The sequence below is a fragment of the Dermacentor albipictus genome, chromosome 2 (assembly GCF_038994185.2).
Source record: "Dermacentor albipictus isolate Rhodes 1998 colony chromosome 2, USDA_Dalb.pri_finalv2, whole genome shotgun sequence".
NCBI lineage: Eukaryota > Metazoa > Arthropoda > Arachnida > Ixodida > Ixodidae > Dermacentor > Dermacentor albipictus.
Window position 1 is genome coordinate 185505409 of NC_091822.1, and position 22389 is coordinate 185527797.

At 45.7% G+C, this 22389-nt stretch overlaps 1 protein-coding gene across 2 annotated transcripts in view; it reads left to right on the forward strand.

The window, feature by feature from the left end:
• LOC135920060 (neprilysin-1-like) overlaps window positions 1-22389 on the forward strand; it is an 83641-nt gene that overhangs the window by 34695 nt on the left and 26557 nt on the right. For both annotated transcript variants that reach the window (XR_010570162.1, XM_065454112.1), the window contains exons 3-8: window positions 6582-6653; window positions 7559-7720; window positions 8704-8787; window positions 10640-10863; window positions 13744-13923; window positions 15004-15144. Coding sequence is in view for 1 of the 2 variants with exons in the window: in XM_065454112.1 (XP_065310184.1) it covers window positions 6582-6653; window positions 7559-7720; window positions 8704-8787; window positions 10640-10863; window positions 13744-13923; window positions 15004-15144 (863 nt within the window). In the remaining variant the exon portion in view is untranslated. The remainder of the gene's footprint in view (window positions 1-6581; window positions 6654-7558; window positions 7721-8703; window positions 8788-10639; window positions 10864-13743; window positions 13924-15003; window positions 15145-22389) is intronic.

Below are 22389 nucleotides of genomic sequence, written 5' to 3' on the forward strand. Positions count from 1 at the left end.
TTCAACTTTAGATAGAGAGGAGGCACACGTGTTGGTTACAGGGTAATGCAAGCTCGTATTGCACATTAACTCCAAATAAATATGACCTGTCGAGTTTCTGTAGCTCTATTTCATCCTCGTTCTTTTCGCATAAGTAGATTACATTACTTTCTATTTTATGAGTTCCTAGAAAAGCGACAACCACTCTAGTTCGTCCCCCTCCTGTCCAAGAATAAGAAATAAGAAAATGAAGAAAGAAAAATATGAGAATGGTGACACAGGCTCTGCTGTTGTGTAACTATTTACTAGATAAATTTGATACACCAGGTTGTTTGGCGCTCGTAGTTGATAGGTTCTACCCACGCACAGCGTAACTTCTGGCGCGGAATCATCGAGATGGTGTAGCGTGAAAACTTTCTGAGCCTAGTCATAAACGTCTCGGACTGTCGGTCGATCGGTTGATTCAGGTCGGGCCAGGTCGGGTTGGTCGATCGCAACGACATATAGCCCGTATATTGCTCACGCAACTCTTTCTCTCTCTAAATCACTTCATTTCTCAGTTACTGATTTTCTCACTCCGTTTGTTTAAGCTAAATCCCTCTGAAAGTCACTAATTCACTCCGCGGACGATCCTGATACTGCTGATCTGCAACAAACCGTGCCGCGAGCAGTTTCGCGAGGGAGCCCGGCTTCGCATAGGTTCGCATAAACCGCTATGTTTGCTGTGCAAGAACTGAAATAAGCGAAGCAACACACCACTCTGAGAAAGGATCTTATTCAGTTGTGTGGCACTTTCTTCAGTGCAACGCACACTCGAATAGTCGGACGCCTGACCGAGGAGCTGCTTGTATCCGTCTTATATACACTTAGCGTCCTGTGACGGCGATGGAACCCCGCACTTTCTTCGGCCGCGCCGGGCGCCCTGCCCACTGCGCCACCCACAGTCGCAGTTTCTGGGTCCTCGCGGCCAGCATCAGTCCTTTCCTAAATGAAACTAAATACCCGACTTCTGTCACCGCTCCTTATTGCCCACTCCTAACTGGTTGACTTCGTCCTGCTTTAGCAGTCATGATCGTCATCATTATCGCTCCCATCGTCTTTATCACTACCACCAGCATTCCGTTGTCCGTTTCCTCATCGGGACACCTTGCACTACGATGTGCGTCGCACCGCTCTCGCGAGCAACAAGAGCTGCCCCGAGCAGATTCTGACGCTAAAGACTCTTTGGGGCCGGTGCTTCGCCGGCGCCAATGGCGAAGAGGATGGCCCGAGACAGCACCTCGATGGCGCGAGCGCTGCAAGCAATAAATCAGTTCTTGTCTAGCGCTCCACAAGCCACGTCTTTTTCTTGATATTTCGATGGCTTCGTGCAGGTCTCAGAATTGACAGGTCCAATGTTCTGCTGCAGTGTTCATTTAACACCAGAGCATTAGCTTTACTTTATCACCTTGATAAGCAGGCACGTTTGTTTAGGCCAAGGCTGTGCTATACAATGCGCGAAAATCGAATAGTGGCTTCACTGAACACTTCATGCTTCGAAAGGAGGAGGTTTGTTGGTGTCATTGTTTAATGAATCAACGTAAACAAGAAGTGTTTGCCTTTTATATTGATACGTTCATGGGGGTATAGGACTGTGTTCTGCGGATTTCTGACCTTATGACGTGGTTTCTTTTCATTTTCTTACATATGCTTCTAATATTGTTGTTTCCGTTATGCAAAAAGGAGTAGTCGTCACAGTTATCAGGTGACTACGTCTCTTTCTTTTAGTTTCATTTTTAAAAAAAGAAAAAAAAAAGACAAGAAGCGAGATTTGAGCGCAGCGCCCCCAGCTTTCCCTTACCTGTAAAGAATGCAGCGCCGCAAGCATACCCATTTTGAGGCAAAGCAAACTTCACTGAAGTTTCGCAGTCGCTTTTGCAGGTGAACCTAACAGCTGCACGAAACAACCTCTCGCTAATGGAAAAAAGGGTGCAGGTCGTGGACAGGAACTACTTCAAAATAAGTAGCCCATCGTGCTACGTGGGCGAACTAAACACTGCGACACGCAGGTAACTTTCCTAGGCTTTAATCCCGGGCGCGACCCCGTTCCCGATTGAATGGACCTTCTTTGAAACATATCAGGCTTGCTTCCAGCAGGTAAACCCGCGCATTGAAGCTTGCGTGGGTACGCCTAATGAGATTGAAGCTTGCGCGGAAAGAAGAGTATCGCTGCTTCGTGTGCCTGTTCGGCACTCAGCGTGTAGTGCGTGGTATAACTTGTCCGTGCCTTTTGTGCCTGTACATGCACTTCAGTGTGTCTCGGACTATATCGGGGTCCTGCGCACTCTGTTCAGCTATTTTCGACCTTGATTTTCCAAATTTGTGACATTTATTATCTCATTACAATATATTTGCGGTAGCATTATGCCAAAAGAAGTCCCCATAACCGCTATAAGATGACTAAATAATAATAATAATAATAATAATAATAATAATAATAATAATAATAATAATAATAATAATAATAATAATAATAATAATAATAATAATAATAATAATAATAATAATAATAATAATAATGACGATGATGATGATGATTATGATGATGATGATAATAATTTATTTTATTCTTAAGCATCCCTTTAGGGGTTTCACATAAAAAAGGGGGGGATTGAAAGACCAATAGATACATTGAAACGTGGTTACAACACTTGTACACAAACTAGGCATATTATGACACTCGAAAAATGAAGAGGAGCACAGTCTCTTGTATTCATTTCAATAGAGAAAAGAAGATGTCATTTTGAGGAAGCTTTAGCTGAAGAGGTGCACATCACTCGAGCCTGGTCAAAGAGCTTCGAGGCAAGTACAGCACGCGTTGCCTCGATATTTGAGTGGAAAATAAATTAGCCTGACACGATCCTTCAGCGATACTTGCCTTGCGGTGCAGCTCATCAGCGAACACAACGAATCAGTCCTTAGCTTCCGTTCCACGACGTTATTTTGTTCAAAATACACCGGAACACCGGAAAACGGAACGCAACAACACGCGAAAGAATCGGTTAAGATGTTTAGGATGATCAAAGAAAGGCTTATAAGTCACTCAAAAGAAGGAATATGACACTGCGGCCTTGGATATTTCTACAGAAAAAAAAAAAGAGATGAAGACAACGTTTTAGGTTCGGGATTGAAGTATCCCTCCCGAAAATACCTGAGTGTGTAGCTGTGCTTTATTTCCATTGCCACTATTCTTTTTATTGACTTTTTATTCTGGCACCCTTTCAAGAGGCTACTTTACCGGCCCCAGTGATGTTTCAGTTCCTCCTTACAAGGACTCAATACATCTTGTTTAAGAACATGCTAGGCCTGAAAGGTACGCTTACCTTACAAAACGGACTCTTTCGATGGCCTATCTTCGAGTTTATCGTCTTTCCGGAGATTTCGCGTCATGCACTCAGAAGTTTCATTCAGCGAGTCGTTTTGCTTTCCGAAGAGGAAAACGGGGTCCACACAGTTGCGATGCATCCTCGAAACATCGTGGGTCGATAAGCTTTCTTTCTAAAACTTGAGTCACGTCTTGTTTGCGTTTTCCAGAAACGTTAAAGCAAAGCATCCTTCCGTGGATAAAGCACATCCTTTTGAAGGCTCTTTCTTGTTCATGTCATTCTGTGACTCTTGCAAGCCCATCGCGTAAATGTTCCGCTTCCGTATTCTGTAGTTCATGGCGTGTGCCATGTGCTCATTTAAGTTTTCCTAGTTGCAAAATATCGAGTCGCGTAGATATTGCACGAAAAGTAACATAAAAAGGGCATGTTTTAAGATAACCAAAGCAGATTATGTTCAAGAACAGATTTCTTTTCGATAAGGAACAGTTGGTTGATTTGGCGAAAAGAAGAATAAAAGGTAACTTAAAAGAGGCAACAGTGATGAATATCATAGTTGGAAAAAAATGCTATGGCTGGCGTAGCGCCAGTCCTGTAAGTTTTTACCATTTCCGTCAAACTAAGGTAATAAATGATGTATTGGAAGGAACTCTCCCTCCTCCGTAAGTTGCGAAAGTACTAGTAGTTATGACATGTTGGTAAAACAATATAGTTTGTCTCCGCCGCATCTAAAACAGAAATTTAGACATATTCCGTGAACAACCAGAATGGTGAGCGCAGAAAAATAAAACGGAACATGAACGAAAGTGTCGACATCATTTTAAATTGTTGTCTTTGAGCGTTCGAACCGATGTAGCGGCGATATGAAAATAGGGGGACAGCAGACTTCAGCGATTTGTCGTGCTCTAACTCATTTGCTGCGACAGCAGAATTTTTCCAGTGAAAACATAGATTCTGTTCGTGCTTGCATAGGTGTCCCTCAAATAATTACGCTCACCCACTACTGTGTAATTCACAAGAAGCCAGTGGTTATAGGGTGGTTGCTTGAGTACGGGAAGGAGGAGGGGGAGGAAGCGGTCGAAGAATATTGTATTAAATATAGCAGAAATTTCAGAAAAAAATATATACATACACATACATGTATACACACATCACACGCTCTTCTAAGCTCTCCCATCCCCTCTTATTAGATTTATCGGACGATCTACGAGCTGTAGGCCGATCTCACCGCTGCCATTCAGGTGTAAGATTTGGCAGTCGTAGCTGTAGGGATGAACTTGGGAGCAACTAGGTGAACAGGATTTATTTACATTATTTACATCTTAGACAATACATACATCGACAGTCTAGCGTGACTCCCAGATGGAGCCCGCAAGACTAACATACAGCAAACAGCTTACGAGCACACAGCTGACGAGTACATTTCTAGCACGACAACGAGCACTCAGCTCACTAGTACAGCTCGAGCACGACAACGAGCACGCTCTAGCAGCCAACAATCGCTGCTTATAAGCTCTCTGCTTGACGTCACAGTTCGACGTCATTGAAGATGACCCGCCCTTTTGGAGGAGCATGAGGGCTGTCGACTTGGAGGAGGATGAGGGCTAACATACACGTGCCGCACACATACACTGGTGTAAAGGTCCGAAGCCGACGTCAGAGGGGCTTCGTAGAACTCTGCTCCGTCCCGGGTGGCGCGGCCGGGTAGCACATTGACTGGTGGCTCGAAAAGCTCATGGGTAGGTTCCGCCAATTACCTCCCCTCGAGAACTCCCCTGAGCTGACCCCGCGCCACGTGGCTGCCGGTTATTCGCAGTTCTCTGAAGTGCGACCCGTCCCGGTTGGATTGGAACACGTGCAGCGGGCTGAAATAGCTGGCACGTTGTCACCCCGTACGGCCATTCCTAACACTCTCTACCTCAACCACGTGACCGGCTTCCCACACTTCACACATTAAAACTTGTGTTCCACTTTAGCACTACTCATGTTAGCGCATTTAAAGAACTATGCAGTGCTGTCGTTGCGACTTCGTTGGGGCCAGTGACGCGGTCAATGCGTTGTAAGTTGTTTTCCGTCAATGACCTGATTCTCGGCGCATTCTTCATTATGGAGGACGTTCTGTGACATGTTTCAGGCCAATCACCACCATTATAATTTGCGCCTCTGTTGCGCCGTCGATGCTGTTTTCAAGAGCACGAGGACGAATAATCACGAGCCATCACACCAAAATCTTGTCGAGAACAACTTTCATGTTCTTGCGCACAACGTGGCATTCTCGTCTGCTACAGACGCATGCACAGACGTCATGGCTCAAAGAGTCCATGTGGACTGCAAAGCTTTGCACTAATTGCCAAGAGCACTGTTGTCAGTATTCGGAAAAGGCACATGTGTGACAGACATGTATAGACTCCTAGATAACACAAAATAATTTTGCATGAAAATGTATCATGCGTGCTATGCAGCTCAAGAACAGCTGCCAGAGTGAATGTTTTTTCTTTTTTTCTTTTTTTCGCATGCAGGTGTCTGTTTGCCTGAAAATGATGTGCCTTTTCGTATAGTGCTTTGACTACTTTTGCGTTTGTTTTCCCTGTATTAAAGAAAAAAATGTTGCGCGATAGCGCACTGGTTAGCACACATGGCTCTGAAGTAAACCTTTGCCAGTGATGACAGTTGCGGAATGTTTTTATTCGCCCTGTGTCGGTGGTGAAGCGTGGGATGAGTAGACGGCGTGATGACAGCAGTCTTCGTCAGCCTAACGGAATGGACGGACGCATGGACAAGACGAACACAGTTTTGAGCACTTAACTGCTGTCGTAGCAAAATACGTGCCATCACAAACTGGTTCGTTGGAACAGCATATAGTATGCTGTGTCGTAACGGAAACAGAAAGATCTGCAGTTCTCCTGGAGGCGTGAGAGAGAGATGGAGAGAAATAGAGAGAGAGAGAGGCATATTTTATTTAAAATCAAGGATAAAGGCACGTAAGACTCCATCTTCACCTAACAGCGCGTTTAGGTGAATGTTATTTAATATCGTGATGACGCCTGATAAGGCACATCTCCAACCTCAATTCTCTTCTGGCGCTTGAAATGGCCCTGAACTGTTCATTTTGAATACAAAAAGAAAAAAATGATATTTATTTCGTCCACTCCAACCAATCAATAAACCAGACACTTGTTGATGGCGTGCTCTGAGAACATTGTATCTTTTGTGCTAGTGCATAGTATTTTCTTTTTTCAGACGAACCTCGGTGGGAACTACCGCCGCCTTTAACCAGGAATACCTGCTACACTCCAGAATGCATCCGAGCGGGTGAGTGCATAAAACATTGTTAGTAAACAGTAAAGAAAGAAATCAAGCAAGCATACAAACAAACAGAAAGCCTCAAAGAGTGCTCGGCAGCCTCGAAAATTTTTTTTTAAAGAACTCCTCCCCGCGGAGCAGAATAAAACTAGAGCTTGACGGACGCTGTCTTTCGGCAAACTGAGCCGGAAACAAATTTCCGGCGAGAACAGGTTGCTGGTGCTAGAAGAAAGTTAAATAACGTCATGCTTATCATTTTCAACTTGTGTCATTGAAAACAGCGCATGTGTGTGCCTTAAGTGCGTGCCATTTTCAACTTTTCCCCATTTCTCTCACCCTCCTCTGTTGGCATCAACACTCAGGGACGGTGTTTTTTAGCCAATATCAAAGAGTTGCACTAGGGTGTACAGCTGTGTCTGCAAATAAGTGTTGTCTTGCGCAACTTGAGTAACAGTTGTGTGCCACTGTGGTGCCTTCAGCTGAATAGATTAAGTTCGACTGCATGAATCTTGTTTTGTGCCATCGCTGTGCGCTCACTTTCTTTGGTTCACTAAGCTTTCCTTACGTTCTTCGCGGCTCATTCGCTCGTACAAGCAAGCTACGAGAGTTAATTAGTAACCCCTCCACGGGTGCCAACCGCGCGTGACCCAGCTTAATTTCTCTTCTTTCTCTCGCTCTCGCTGCTACCGTAACTCTCCACCCCTTCCGCAAAGTAGTACGCCTCTGCCCTTTCTTTTTCCCCATCGATAAGAGAGCCGCGTACGGCAAAGCCGCGCGCAGTGGTGACCGAAATAGAACAACGCATCGCGGTTCAAAACACGTATTGCGTGACATCCCGTTCCTTCCCTGCCAGCGATCGCCCCCCCTGCCCTTTCGTTTCTTACTATTCTTCGCTCTTTCTCCAAACTTCGCAGCGGCGGCCATCTTGGAGCGTGCCCAGATGCACCGCGACCCGTGCGAGGACTTCGACGCGTTCGCGTGCGGCAACTTCGTCCACCAGCACTCGGCGCCGGACGACCACTACTACACCAACGTGCTCATCAGCATGCAGGACACCATCTTCGTCCGGCTCAAGAGTGCGTCCGTCCGAATGCCGCCGCGGCGCGTTGTTTACTGCGGGGAAAGCACACGATGACCCACGCACGAGCCAAACCCAAGCGAGCAACCCGAAGAAAGCGCTCGGATAGTGCGAGGCCTTGCTCTCTGTACGCGGGGACAACGACGTTGGCAGGGTCGTTCAACTTGATCGGGAAGGCAGCGACTTCCTTCTGGCTTGCCGCTTTGTTTTCTTTGTTTTTTTCTTTATTTTACGAAGCGCTCGAGAACTTGGGAATTATCGGATGACGTCAGCTAGTAACTTTATTGTTTTCTGTGAAACTCGGGGTAAAGAGACAAGTGAGGAACTTCGCTAGTAAAAAAAGTTTTGTTTTGTTCAGTAAGACAGTGCCGCTTTCAAGTCAACCTAACTTCCTCCTTATCAGAGTTGTCTGTAGGACCAGCGTGGAATGTTTAACCGATATGTTCTTGATGCTCATAAATTGTCGGCTAATCTGTACCATGCTTCTTATCTAACAGGAATGTGTAGCAAACAACAACAACAACAACTACAACAATAATAATAATAATAATAATAATAATAATAATAATAATAATAATAATACATGGCCGACTTTGCAAGGTATAAAGGGCCACAAATGCAATAGCATTCCCTTTGCTGATCACATTTAGGTCAACGTATAGATATGCTCATTTCAGGTTTCTTATTGTCTTGTGTGTGAGTGTATTATGTATGTATTAGTTAATTACGTAGTATGTATTACTGTCTTGTGTATTCGTTATTTATTAAACACATGTAGCACTACAAATCTTTGACACTGTAAAACCACATGTTCTTCCTTATAGTGCAGAATAGATGCTCCCTGCGATTATGCTCAGTCTCAGTTTAAATAAAGATGTTGCTTCGTATACGGCAGCGAAGAGTTTTGCTTGCCCATACAGCACCGAATAAAAACATGCCTTTCCTGCCATCTCTACCATCGCTCTTGTTTTTCTCTTTCAGAGCTTCTCGAAGAGCCAACCAGTCTTAACCGGACTTCGGCCGTGAGCAAAGTGAAAGCGCTGTACAACTCATGCATGAACACCAGTAAGTAAACACTACGATACACGAATTAAGTGTCCCACGCCATTTTCTAGCATCGCTGCATGTCACCCACTTTCTGAACGTTGGCTCCAACCTGAGTACCCCGCGATGAATGAATCAACTGGTTTTAAATGTTGCCACTAGTTTCAGGAATCTTCAGTCCAAGACTCCGCGGCTGCATTGTTCCAGGCACTTTTGAATGTAGTCCACAAGGTAGCGTTGGTCATACCAGGTCTTGGCGAAAATAGGTCAGTCTGGTGTAGCAGCGAATTGAAGCCTAGAGACACCAGGGAGGGAGGGTGTAGACATAATTATAATATTTGGGGCTGGACCGTGTAGCTTTTACACGAACGGCGCTTAGGGTAAGGCTGCGCCTGCTCTTCTCGCGTAACGAAAGCACTTGTATAGTATCATTGCAATAGCAATTATACCGGCATCCGAGGTGCGATCGGGACGTCACCGACGCCGTGCTGTTCCGCGTGAGGCAGCGCCTGCGCAACCCGCGCAATGCGGGCTTGAGGTCACGTGATCTGCTGTGACCGCTGGGGCGAACAGTTAAGAGGAAGCTTTAGCTCGGGTGCTCCTATCCGAGTACATGTAAAAGGAGAATTCGTTTTTCTCGGCAACCATTGCACCAAATTTAACGAGATTTGTTGCATTTAAAAGAAAACCTTGAAGTTTAGTAACCGTTGATTTCGAATTTTTGATTTATGTTATCGATATTTTATTAAAAATTGGCAAATATCAAAAATTTACAGAAAACTCAACTATCAAGTGTACAACTCTGTAACTCAGTAATGAAAAATGATATCACAATTCCGTGAACTGCATCTAATAGCACATATAAAGTGGACAACATTTATATGTTACACATAAATAAAAAAAAATTGTAATACGGAAATACAGCATTTGCAGAACCCTTGTACACAACGTAACAAATTCACGTAAGATATAAATTGACATGAAATTTGTCCGGCGTTGAATGGTCTAATGGATGCCATTTACAGGACCGAGATATCTGTTCTTGAAGCAGATATATTATTTTGTAAACTTTGAGCTTCTGTTCTTTTTTCAAACTTTCAAAGTTTTGAAAATTCTTTTAGCAAAATGCAGGCCCTAAATCGGCACTCCGCTTGCAACGGTCACTAGAATTTAGCTTTTCCTCTCAAATGCAACAAATTTCATTAGAATCCGTGGAGGCATTACCTCAGAAACATTTTTGCGTTTTACATGTGTTTGAATAGGCCCCGTCGTAGTTGGGGCCGAGCTAAAGCTTCATCTCAAGGCCAAAAGGCTGGTGCCCTTACGCGTGCTGTCCTCCAGCGCGACGAATGTTGGAGGCTACGTGATCTGCTTAGTTTCGGAAGCACGGCTTAGTGAAATGGTAACTAGAGCGGTAGCACGGAACGTTCACTTTGGAACAAGCGCGCGCGTTCCCCGCTACATGTTCTCATCGCGCCACCGCTGTGGCCGCGAGTACATAAGTATAAGTGAACTCCGTTCATGCAGGTCTCTGGGTGCATGACACAACGCTGTTCATTTAGTAAAATAACTGGTTTATACTGTCCATAGAAGTGCGAGCTTTCGTGTAATGTTTTAATACCTTGCTATCACTTTCAGTTCATGACCCTTCGGGCAAAACTGCGCCTTCTTTCTTAAAGCTACCGGTCTCAACAAGATTTTACGACTGGCTTTAGTGTGAGTATGCGTGTGCAAGGGCGTATCTGCCAAGCCATCAGCCAGTCAAACATTTTCAATCACGAAAGCTAGTGCCTCTCCCGTCTCTCGCTGCGTCGCGACAGGAGGCACTCCTGCTGCGTCTTGTCGCGCTCATTCCACCGTGCGCGCCCCGCAGGCAGCGTGGAGGAAGGGTCGGTGGCCAAGCTGAAGGAGCTCCTCCTGGACGACTACCTCGGTTCGTGGCCCACACTGGAGAGGGGCTCCCGCCACAAGCCCATGACGAGCACGTCGCTGGCGCTCGAGCGGCGGCTGGCGCTTTTGCGTGTGCACGGCGTCGAGCCATTCTTCCAGCTCCACGTGGGCCAGGACGAGCGAAACACCTCCATGCACGTCATACAGGTTCGCTTAGGCCCATACCAGAAGGCGTCTGCTACATTGCTTCCAGAAGTCCTCCGCGCGTGATGTACCCGCAACACAAGACCCGGGAGTATAGAGGGAGTACTGCGTCTACATACACTTCTGCATCCTGAATACCTTCCTAGGCCCGCCGCAGGCCCCCGTGTATTGTCTTGGAACGTTAACCACCACAATATGAAGTTTAGTGCTCCTAGCGTTGTGGTTGCTTCTTATGTTGTGCTTCCATCGCAAACTGAATATCTGCCAACTGGATGAGCGGCCGACGCTGTCACTCAGCGAGCCTGTAATAATGAATTCTATCGTAGGAATGGGCGCACTTGTGGGAGCACTTTGGCACCACAGGTCTTTTTTCGTCCAACCAAATTCGCCGTGTAGAGTGTCAGGAGCAAACGCCTTAACAAGTTTTCTATTGGACAAACAGAAGCGCCTCGAATAGCTAGCAATAAAGGTTCCCCTATTAAAAAAATTGCTTCGGTTCGCCAATAGAATTTCCTTTTCATTATGTAGTACGTGTAAGCCTAAAAGTATTTGTAGGCTCAAAACTACGTGCAGGCTCAACACTACAATATGTTCCGGTGACCTTTGCATACCTTCGAGTGGCCTCGTGTAAACTATAGCAAACTATAAGGCAAGGATTTCCCCGAGGTGCGCTGCGCAGTACTTAAAATGCATTAAAAAAGCCTTACATGGTCCAACGAAAACGAGAACTATAGGCTTCAGCGGTGGTGACAGGGTGCTCATTGGCACATCTTTCTTTCTTTCTTTCTTTCTTTCTTTCTTTCTTTCTTTCTTTCTTTCTTTCTTTCTTTCTTTCTTTCTTTCTTTCTTTCTTTCTTTCTTTCTTTCTTTCTTTCTTTCTTTCTTTCTTTCTTTCTTTCTTTCTTTCTTTCTTTCTTTCTTTCTTTCTGCACGGCGTATGGAGGACCCATTCAGATCCATTTGAATTACCAACTGCCACTATAAAACAACTTTTGCGCGTGAAACAACCGGTTGTAAGCTGGAATAAAAAATATACCGTAATAACGCCACTGAATGAGTAGTTTCCACATATCTGGGAGAAAAAACAGCGCTAACCTCAGGGCAGACACCGAGAACTCGCAGGTCACGTGTCTCTCTTCTCGTTCCGTGTCCTGATCTTCTAGCGCGCGTTCGCTGCTACGTATCCGCCGCAGACAGTATAGCCTTTTTTTTTTTCAAACTTTAGATTTCTTCACTTCCAAAGCTCAACCTCCCTGCTTTTTCATTGATTTGTTTGTTTATTTTACCATAACGGCCTACATGTACTATCGGGACAAATTCCAACGTGATCAAACCGAAAACAACCCGTACGCACTATTCCGTTACTAGATTCTGAACGCAGGTCTAATTCGTGATCTGAAAGGTACAGTTGAAGCTACTCTGTGCTTAGAAATTGGCTACAGAGCGAGTACAAACCAAACTCTGATGGAGCTACGGGCAACGGGCGTTCTTATCGGTTATTTTCTGTTCGCGTTTCAATTATGCCAGTGAGTCATAAGAGGCACTTCGAGCACAAAACTGAGTGCCGTCATCTTGTTGAGCAACAAGAAAAGAAATAATATAAAAAAGACATATGTTCTGACGGTGGTCATCAGTACAAATAAAAAAAAAGAAGTGATTCGCAGTGCCATCCAGTGGGAGAGAAGTAGGGCACTGAACAGGTAGCTGCATATATGTATGCTATAGGGGGACTCCTGCACTATGTACTAGCTATCCTCATTCAGATGCTCACTCTCTGTCATTTATTCATATTATTCCGTACCCTGTGCTGACCGCTGTTGAGGTTTCAGATAGTTACGGTAGGTCAGCCGGAATTTCCTCACTTCCTCCATTTAACTATAAGTGTAATAAAGCAATCAATCGCTACTGCTTGGACGAATACTGTTATGTCGCGTGCGGTAAAATTAGGTGATGCTTCCACGCAGTTGTGCCTTTCCCCTGACGACGTATTCTCCAACGGTCACTTTTCGGTGCTAAAATCACTTTCGCGTGATATAGTACATGGTGCGTTGTACGATTCGAGTGGTTTCGCTACACCAGCCAATCAGCTCAATCGGTTTCCTTCAACCAGCCAATCGTCGCGCACTGAAAGTGATATCTCCGAAAGTGTCCGTCCGAGAATACGTCCCCAGCTTTCACGATTGACCGATTTTGCATCTCGATGCAACAATCTGGCTATGAGTTACGCAGTACTGGGAGACTCCGGATTAATTTTGGGCGTTCTGGGCCAGAATTAATATCTAATTAAAGCTCGAAACATGAGCGTTCTTGCACCCCGGCTCTATCAGTATGCGGCGACCGCAGCTGGTAATCTCACGCTCACCGGCATGAGGCTGTAGCTATACTTCTCAACTGCGGTGGCGCGCATACCATCATATATGTCTGATGTTTAGCGATGTCTAGTATGTTAAGTCTGGAACGCGGGTTGCTGTTTCGTTGTATACTACTTCTGGCAATCGCATGCCTACTGTCGGAGCCAGTAGTTTCTAAGGCGCAACGCTCCGTGAAAAAAAGCTGAATTTCCCCCAAGCTCTGGCACGTAGCCCGAAGATAAGATCTGCAGTCTGCAGCACTGTGTGCGACGGACGCAACGTTTCATCATCCATTTAAACATTGCGTGCCCGAACCGAGCAGAAATTACGCTTTTACGTGGAACCTGCACTCCGTAAACTTTTAGGCGCCGACTGTACTTGCGTGGTTAAATCAGGCCCCCGAAGTCTGCGAGGCTTCTCAGTCACAATGGCTTGCAGCGCCGAACGCGCGCACTCTGGTTCGTGACATTGTACACACTCGGGTTGTTCTTACCGGTCAACAACGCATAATTCCTTGCCGCCGTGTTCGCAGATATTCAGCGGGTCCCCCGTGCTCCGAAGCGAGTACTACCTCAACGAGACGGACGACAAGTGTCGCGAGGCTCTCCGCCTCTACCGGGAAATCCTAGCGCAGTCGGCCAGGCTTCTCGGCGCCAAGGACCCGGAGAGAGACGTCGAAGAAGTCATCGACTTTGAAATACAGTTTGCCAACGTACGTGTCGAAACCTTCCGGTCACGGTTTGCGGCCAACCATCGGTAAAACTTGAGAAAATGCGCCCATTATACCCATGGTCATTGTCTCCTAACAATACTCGTAATGTAAAACTTGCGCGCAAATGCTTTTATGCGTTGCATATTGCAATCACTCAGTTCAGCCCTTGGGCGCGGCCGGGCAGCCACCATTGACCTTTAGCGCAACCACGTGACGTGACGTCACGACAGCCGGAGGAAAAGCTGGGCCCCAACTCGCGCAATATGCAACGCATTCTTGGCTTAACCAAGCTAAGCCTGGCCATTCTTTTTTTTTTTTTTGAGGTGCACGCGCATATCAACCTGGCAACGAGTTCCTGACAGGATTGAATTGGGGGCGCTGCATGCGTTAAAGAAATAATGTGCACGCAAGTTAGATGACAATTATGTTACGGGAACAATATAATGCGCAAAGGACGCGAAGTTTAAATTTAGAGTGGTAATCTCTCAAATTGGATCTCGTTTCACGAAAGCACGGCGCAGACTGCACAGAAAATTTTAAAAAAAATGCATTAATTTCTGATCAGTCTCCAAAAGTGAAAATTCCGGATATTTCTCGGCCAGAAATACGGCCCTAGCTGCTTTGCAAAGAGAAATGAAATCTTGGTTGAAAGCAGACGTGTGAGTTATTGATCTCACTCAATATGAAAAACGCATCAGCAGCATTGATCGCGAGAAGCACGAGTTAGTGTTTCGTGTTATTCGGGTAAATTAAGGGAGAAAATGTGCTAATTGTAGCCAAGAGAAGCCGAGTGGCAATGAAGCAAGGAAATGCGCTCATTTGGACGACTAGTTTTCTTTATTGAAATATAGAACAATTTATGAATGACTGCTAAATCTGCCATAGGCTTTGTATTTTAACAAAGAAAGAGAGAAAAGGAATTTCCACCCTACGTTGGAAATTCGCAGCGCACTCTGCGAAGTGAACCATATAGCACCGGCTGACCTTCCGGTCACTTGAGTATAGTCTGGGATGTTTGTAATAAATGTGCATTAACCCTTTTGCCACGCTATGATTGGCTATGATGTCTATTGCGCACAGGTATCCCACTCCAGCGAATTCGACGGATCCGGGTCCAGCGGAGCAGCATCCAATGGCAGCGCGGCCAATGACTCGTCCGCAAACTACGACTCGGGCATGATCAGCGTCACACTGGCAGAACTGCACGACATGGCGCCAGAGGTTGTAGTTTAACCTCATCTATGAATGAATGAATGAATGAATGAATGAATGAATGAATGAATGAATGAATGAATGAATGAATGAATGAATGAATGAATGAATGAATGAATGAATGAATGAATGAACGAATGAACGTAGGTGATGAATACAACTGAGCTACTTGGTGGGTTTTCAAAGGCTAAGACAAGCTTGAGGGCAATATGGACAGCGGACGAGAAGAAACAGGCAGGGACAGAGCGCTAACTTCAAGTGGCGTTTACTGATCAGACTGCGCAATCTTTGTACACTGACGGCGTCATCCAATGCGCAACGCTTTTCGAAGAGAGACGTTCTTTAAACAGACATCTTGTAAGTTAGAGAACTCATATTCACTCTCAAACCTTCCTCGAGATATAGCTATAGTGTCATTACGGCTGAGTGACGCCATCTTTCACTGGAAATTAGTTGTAAAAAGAGTAGCTTCCTCGAAAAAGGTCTGAGAGTGAACATGTGTCTTTTTGATGGACGGTATGTCTGTTTAAAGAATGTGTCTCTGCGGCGACGGTTACACATTCTTTTATTATATGGTACTTAGGAGATGATGTAGCTTTTAGTTGACGCCGGCTACTCTTTTTCACACAGACATTTGAAAAATAAATAGTTAACTCTCTCTGTGAAAAGAACTATGCGGCGCCAACTAAAGGCGACAACATCTCCTAATATAATAATTAAAAAAAAGAAATTTCGCTGTCTGATATGGCTCCGTCCTTTTTGTTTCTTCTGTTGCGCTGTTTTATTGCGATATCAATTATATGGGAACTCCAGGCGAACTTCCGCCGTCGGCGTTTCCCCAGTCGCCGTGATATATTGTATAAAGTACAAGTGCTATGACATCGCGGTCGCTCGTCGTATGCTGTAGGTGCGAGCGAAAGCTTGCGAGTGTGAGTCGGGAAGTATGGCGGCTCGATGCGGCGGTGTCTTCTCGCGCTCGTAAGGGACGAAGCGGGGAGACGCGCACGCGCTAGGAACCGAACGGCTTTCTTAAAGTGAGAGCACCGGTGTTGTCCGCTACCTAGAGCTATCTTTAAAAAAAAAAAAACTAAAAGCTGAGCTTAAGATCAACATATCCAACTTCCATTGAAACATCCGATGATCTCATTTACAGCGAAGCTATATATGACTAGGTAGGGTTCCATGCAGTTTTGTTCTCCGTGAACGAAAGCTATCATTATCAAAGGTTCATACCTCCGTAAGCATTCATGCTCCCCTAAGCAAGCCAAAAAATGCAATGGCTCGTAGCCCCGTAAAGCAGAGGCTACAGGCACTCAGCAAAGTGAAGCAAACAGTGCTTAAATTCTTTCTAATCACGCATACAACATACAGAACAGCATGTCGAAAACTGTCATCATCAATAGCTCATAGCCGCGTGAGAAATGGCTCATATCCCCGTAAGCAAGCAAAAAATGCAATGACTCATAGCCCCATAAGGTTCATCACTACTTACTTTGCGTGAGTTAGCTGCGATGACACTACCCCTGTTGTCGTCGGTGATTTCAATGCGGATGTGTCGGTGCCGAAAAGGGAGCGGTTTTCGTGTTCCGTGTTGTAGACATATCCCTTGCGGTGCCACACCGATCCGGCCCAACCGACCACCCAGCGGCGTACATGCATCGATTTGACATTATCAAAGAATGTGATTGTAGTTGCGAGTGAAATGATGGCCACCGATCAAGACAGTAAATGAGTGTGCGTACCTTTGGTCACGATGACCACCCATTAAGACAAAAAATGAATTCATACCTTTGTTCAAAATTATGTGCCATGGGCTAAACAGCTTCGCGCTGGTCAACCGCCTTCACAGAGTGGAATGGCTCATGATTTTTTTGGCTCTGTTATCGTCGTTACCACGCAAAATTTGTTGCGCAGTTTACATTCTAGCAAACTGTTCTTAGATATCTACAGTTCTTCAGTGGCAGGCCAGTCTACAATATTTCTGACGACTGACATTCAAGACTTTCTCTTTCATAATAGCATAGTGTCGCTACTTCATCTGCGTTCAGCATCACGTATCCTGTCATACATCGAGGAACATTAACATTGCCAACGGTTTCTCCTTAGAGCTTCTTATTACATCCCTCGCCTCATCCTTCAAGAAGCCGCCGCTGAGTTAGACGTTCGTTTAATCAACGTTTCTTTTAATCGCAATGGACACTACGTTACCATTTTTCCTCTACCATGTGGAGGTGTCAAAAAGACTTGTATTCTTGCACCCAGATAAATCAATCAGCCGATTGCAACGTGAACAATACTGACAATGCTGAACACGCCGCTCATCAATCACTGGCATTTCTCGCAATTTATTTTCTTTTTCGGATAGCGATTGAAATTATGAGCCTGGATGAGTCTTCAATGTCATCGTCATGCCTCATCGCACCTCCACGTCCCGTGTCCCCTTCCCCTGTGCAGAGTAGCAGGCTCGATCGCGCTACCTCAGATCGACCTCTGTGCCTTCCTTCAATTATATTATCTCTCTCTCTATCTATCTCACTCTCTCTAGAGCTATCGTGTAAAATATAAAATTGCTATAAACGGTGAATTTCCGGCCAAAGTGTTATTTGTATTCCTTCCGTTGTTCGATGATCTCGCGTTGAACACACCTTTGTCGTTCAAGCTTCATCCGGGCCAAGGGATCTCCTTTATTATCTTTTTTTCACGCCTTCACTTCCCTTCGTCCACCATCCGTTCGTGCCATGACGAATGGGCGTTCCTGTCCAAACTCTGCCGCTATCGTTCAGAAAGTGCTCGCCAGCGACCGCGAACGTGACCACTCGAGGCCCCGACTGAGTAACTGTGCGCTGCGCGGACTTCTCAGGTGCCGTGCACCTTCATCGTGCGGTTCCTAAAGTAGCACAAAGCGGACCTATAGTGGCTCCGAAACTCGGTCAGTTCCAGAAATATATATATAAAAAAGAGAGAGAAAGTAATTGGAGGTCTGGTATAGGGCAGAGCCGTTTGCGGAAGCCAGGGCGATATCTTCCAACTCAAATGACTCCCCCGAGGGCACGTATAACGATGGTCCATTCCTTCCAATCAGAAACTGGTTGCCTCTTCTGAAGAGTGAAAGCAAAAAAAAAAAGGAATTGTTCGTGACAGCGAGAGCTAGCGTTTGCAAACACGCAAACGGGTGGAAGTGAAAGTTCTTTTTATATAAGTGGCGTCGAAAAAAAGGCAAACAAAAAGAAGGAAGCGTAACATTGTTTTCAAACGAGCTGGTGGAGGGGAACAGTGAGCAAAGCGCGAACAACCGAAGATGGAAGAACACTCTTTACTCCCATCCTGGCTCAATAGTGCGAAGCGTGTAGCTCTTTAACTCAGTTCCCTCCTTCACCCTCGGCAGCCACCACTCTAGAGCTGATGCCGGAAGATCAACCCCCCCGCCCCCTGCGGTACCACCGCGCCGCGCGTCCCTTGGGAGAAGAGGAGTGCGCGCTGAACAGAGAGAGAGAGAGAGATCGATTACAAGTGCCTCGGGAACGTCGAGATCGCGAAGCCCGAAGCCATTTCGGCTCGGCGCTAACGACCTGTCGCTTCGCTGGCCGCGCGGAGCTCACGAACGGTTTGTCGCACCGCGCGGGAGGAAGAGGGCTCCAATTAGTCGCCGACGCGTAAACTCACGGCCCTCTTTCGGGCGTGTGTGTGTGTGTATATATATATGTGTGCGTGCGTGTGTTCGTGTGTGCACGCAGATGTGTACCTGCATTTGTGCGTGTGTGTTCGGGTGCTAGCGCCGCCTGATTAGCCATAACATTGGCTCCAAGTCAACGCGACGCTGCAACCTGCCTCATATATGTCGTCCGTCCGGCTGAGTGCGGATCTCTGGAGCACAAGGCTCAACCAGTCAGCTTTTCTTCCCTTCCTTCTTTCTTTCTGTCTTTCTTTCTTTCTTTCTTAGCACTTGCGAGGGAACTGCCCTGAGTACACGCGGCGTGATAAATATTCTTGTCGACGTGCTCAGTAGGCACCGCCTTGGAGGGTACGGCCAAGCAGCACACCGGTGGTCCAAAAGCAGAACAAGGTCGAGCGTGGGGGGGCCCGGGATGGGAATTCGGGACCACAGGACGCGCTTAAGAAAGAGGAATTCGGGGAGGTCACCACACATAGGGTGGTAAAATGAAGCGGCTGCGCAACGGTAGTACGCCCTCGCCCGCGGAAATGCTGCGGGAGAAACGTGGTTTAAAACCGACGCCATCAGAAACATTTTGAAGTGCGTCGACGGTGATTATTTGGTATGGCACGTCTCGATAGTGCAAGCTACACCGCTCATGCGCAATATATATACACACACGCAAAAACAGGAACACCGACTGACCCGTAAACACGGAGTGTACACAGGCGTCTGTGCACCTCCCGTGTTTACGTGCGAAATGCCCCTGTGTGTGTGCGTGTCGTGCATCACGGCAACCACTCTTACCCCACCGAGACATTTCAGTCCAGGAGAGTGTGCTGGGAGGCTAGTTGGTAAGACATATTTTTTGTCCCTAGCGACTGCGTTCGTCTTGTCTCCTTCTACCTCTGTATCTCGTTCCTAGCGCAGTTTAACTTTACAAAAAGATATTGCAGTCCAATCTTACGATTTCTGCTAAGTATTATAAACGTTGCTTGACTACTGCTAAGCTTCAAATTCTCAATTGTGCCCTAGATTGGATAATTAGAAAGGTAATTAATGATTTGTTTTTTAATCGGTCAATTGGACATTACGATTTCTCGTGCAAGAAATTGCCGTATCCTACACAGGCGATGTTTAAGCCGTTAAAACAAAAAAAAAACACATGGTGGTATAAGTCGCCGGGTTTTCCGCATTGTAATAAAATTAAGTTGCTCTCTCTTAAACGTTCAGCATTTTTTTTGCGTACTTACAACCGGCATCTAGGGCAATCACAACTGCTTATTAGAGAATAACTGTAAGTGTATATTATGCGAGAGGAGAGGAAACTCATTGAAGCCCCGCATTTCAAGTTGCCCATCTCTGCATGATGATCAACACATCAAAATGGACTTCCGCGTCATTCTTCATGATTTTCTGAGAAAGTGCTGACGAACTTCTCACAAGACAGCGCCGATTGGGAGTGTCTTCAGAATGCCCTTCACGACTTCGCTACGTCTCGAAAGTGTACGTTTCGAATGCTGTAGAGTTGTCAGCAACGTACGATACAGCACACCGAAATTGTTTTTGAGTAACGATTACCTGTGATACGTGGATTTGAATCTAACGTGTTATTAGGTAACAACTGACTTTCCCGCTGGACATCTGAACTAATTTTGAACATGTGAACATCTGAACCAATCTTGCGTGGGGCAAGTGGGCTCGGTCACATTTCGTTCAAAGGCTCACGTTGGTGACAAGGAACGACACTGACAAGGAAAGCGAACGCAGTTTCACCCAAGTTGCCAAGCCGTGACAGTGAAATCTGTCACCATGCCACTCTTTCAGTCTTTTCATGCTTGATCGAAGCTTTCACTGCTGTTGTTCCTGTCTTCCAGTTCGCCTCTGACGCCTGGAAATAGTGCTTGCACGCGTCAACTAGCAATAAGTATGCGCCATATTGCTTGTCGTAAACTGCAAACAAGGCAAGTGACACGTACGCAGGAAGATGGAGGTTTGAAGTGATCAGTGTATGCGGTAGTTATTATACAAGATAATTTTATTTGTAATCGCAGATTCATCATATTTTAGTCACGCCGTACCTTTTTTTTTGTAAGCACCGACTATCAACACATTGAATATATATTAAGGGAAAATGTGCACTAGTTATTCATAAGCAAGTGAACACTGAACCCCATAAATTTTTATACAGTCGTCGTCGTCGTCATCATCATCGTCATTATTATTATTATTATTATTATTATTATTATTATTATTATTATTATTATTATTATTATTATTATTATTATTATTATTATTATTATTATTATTATTATTATTATTATTATTTGGGGGCCGGAGAAGACAGCTGTTACTCGCGGCATCAAAATTATCTCGAAAAGAAAATAGGTACTAATTGTGGCCCATAGAAAGTGACCTACCAGATTTCGGACTTCCTTAACCATAGTCCAGTAGGTACAACTATGATTGTTGAAAACATGTCCATTTACACTTTCAGAAAGAATATCACCGTGTATAATCTGTCCTTCTCAGGTTGAGCGCTATAGTATAAGCCGTTTCGTGGTAACGTGAAGAGTTTTTTTCTTCAACATATAAATTTGAATGCGCGCATTTCACTATATGAACTGTATTGCTTCCATGTTTTGCTATGTTGTGTTTATTTGAATGTGAGCGTTTATATGAAATACATGTCTGAATATGTGAAACGCATTTATGTAACTTGCACCCTGTTGCACAGTGTATGACGTATGTCTTTTTTCTATTCTCTATCTTATTTTCCTTTACTGGAAATATTGTATCACGTGGAGAGAGGCTTTCTGGCGCTTTGTTAGACACTTGCTTGCCTTTACGTCATCCCCCCCCCCTCTCAACAATCGTGTGTTTCTCGTCAAAATAAACTTGTAGGGTATTGTAAGCATTGGTCGAACAAGGGGTGTCGTAAGAGCCGTTTCGATAAGAGGACATGACGAAGGCAAATCTCCTTGTCAAAACGTTGGCGCTAGAGGGACGTCCGTTGTTCGAGAAGCGGTTATTACTGGCACACAAGTAACTCACGCAGTCTCCCTGAGGCCCGCATGCTGCAGCAATGGCTATAAGCGCCCGAGCTATACACACCTAGGCTATAAGCACCTTAGTCGGGCGCAAACCAGATCCAGAAATCAGACCCAGGGTACCCTCAAAATCCAAGAACGTCCCGCAGCTCAACAGAATGTTTTAACTTAACATCTTCCAGTATAAGCGACATAGGCAACAGCCGCGTAATATAGGAATTCGACACGCAACCCTCTCTTCGCTACTCCCAAACACTTAGGGAGATAAGGCCCGGCAAGCGTCCGAGACGCAGCAGCTGTAGCGTTATATAATTAGGGGTGCACCGGGGTGTGTCCTGTAAGCGGCCGTCTCGTGCCAGAGGGTGCAAACAGGAGCGCTAAGCACGCGGCGGCGCGGTACACAGAGGGGGGGGGGGGGGGCAGCCCCTCACGGTGGCGCGCTAGCCTCCTTCGTGGCGACACTTTAACAGGCGCGCTGACAGGCTATAAATAAGCCCCGGGCCGCGCTAGCGAAGCGCACTGGCTGCGCCGTCCTCTGAGTTATGCCCTTCT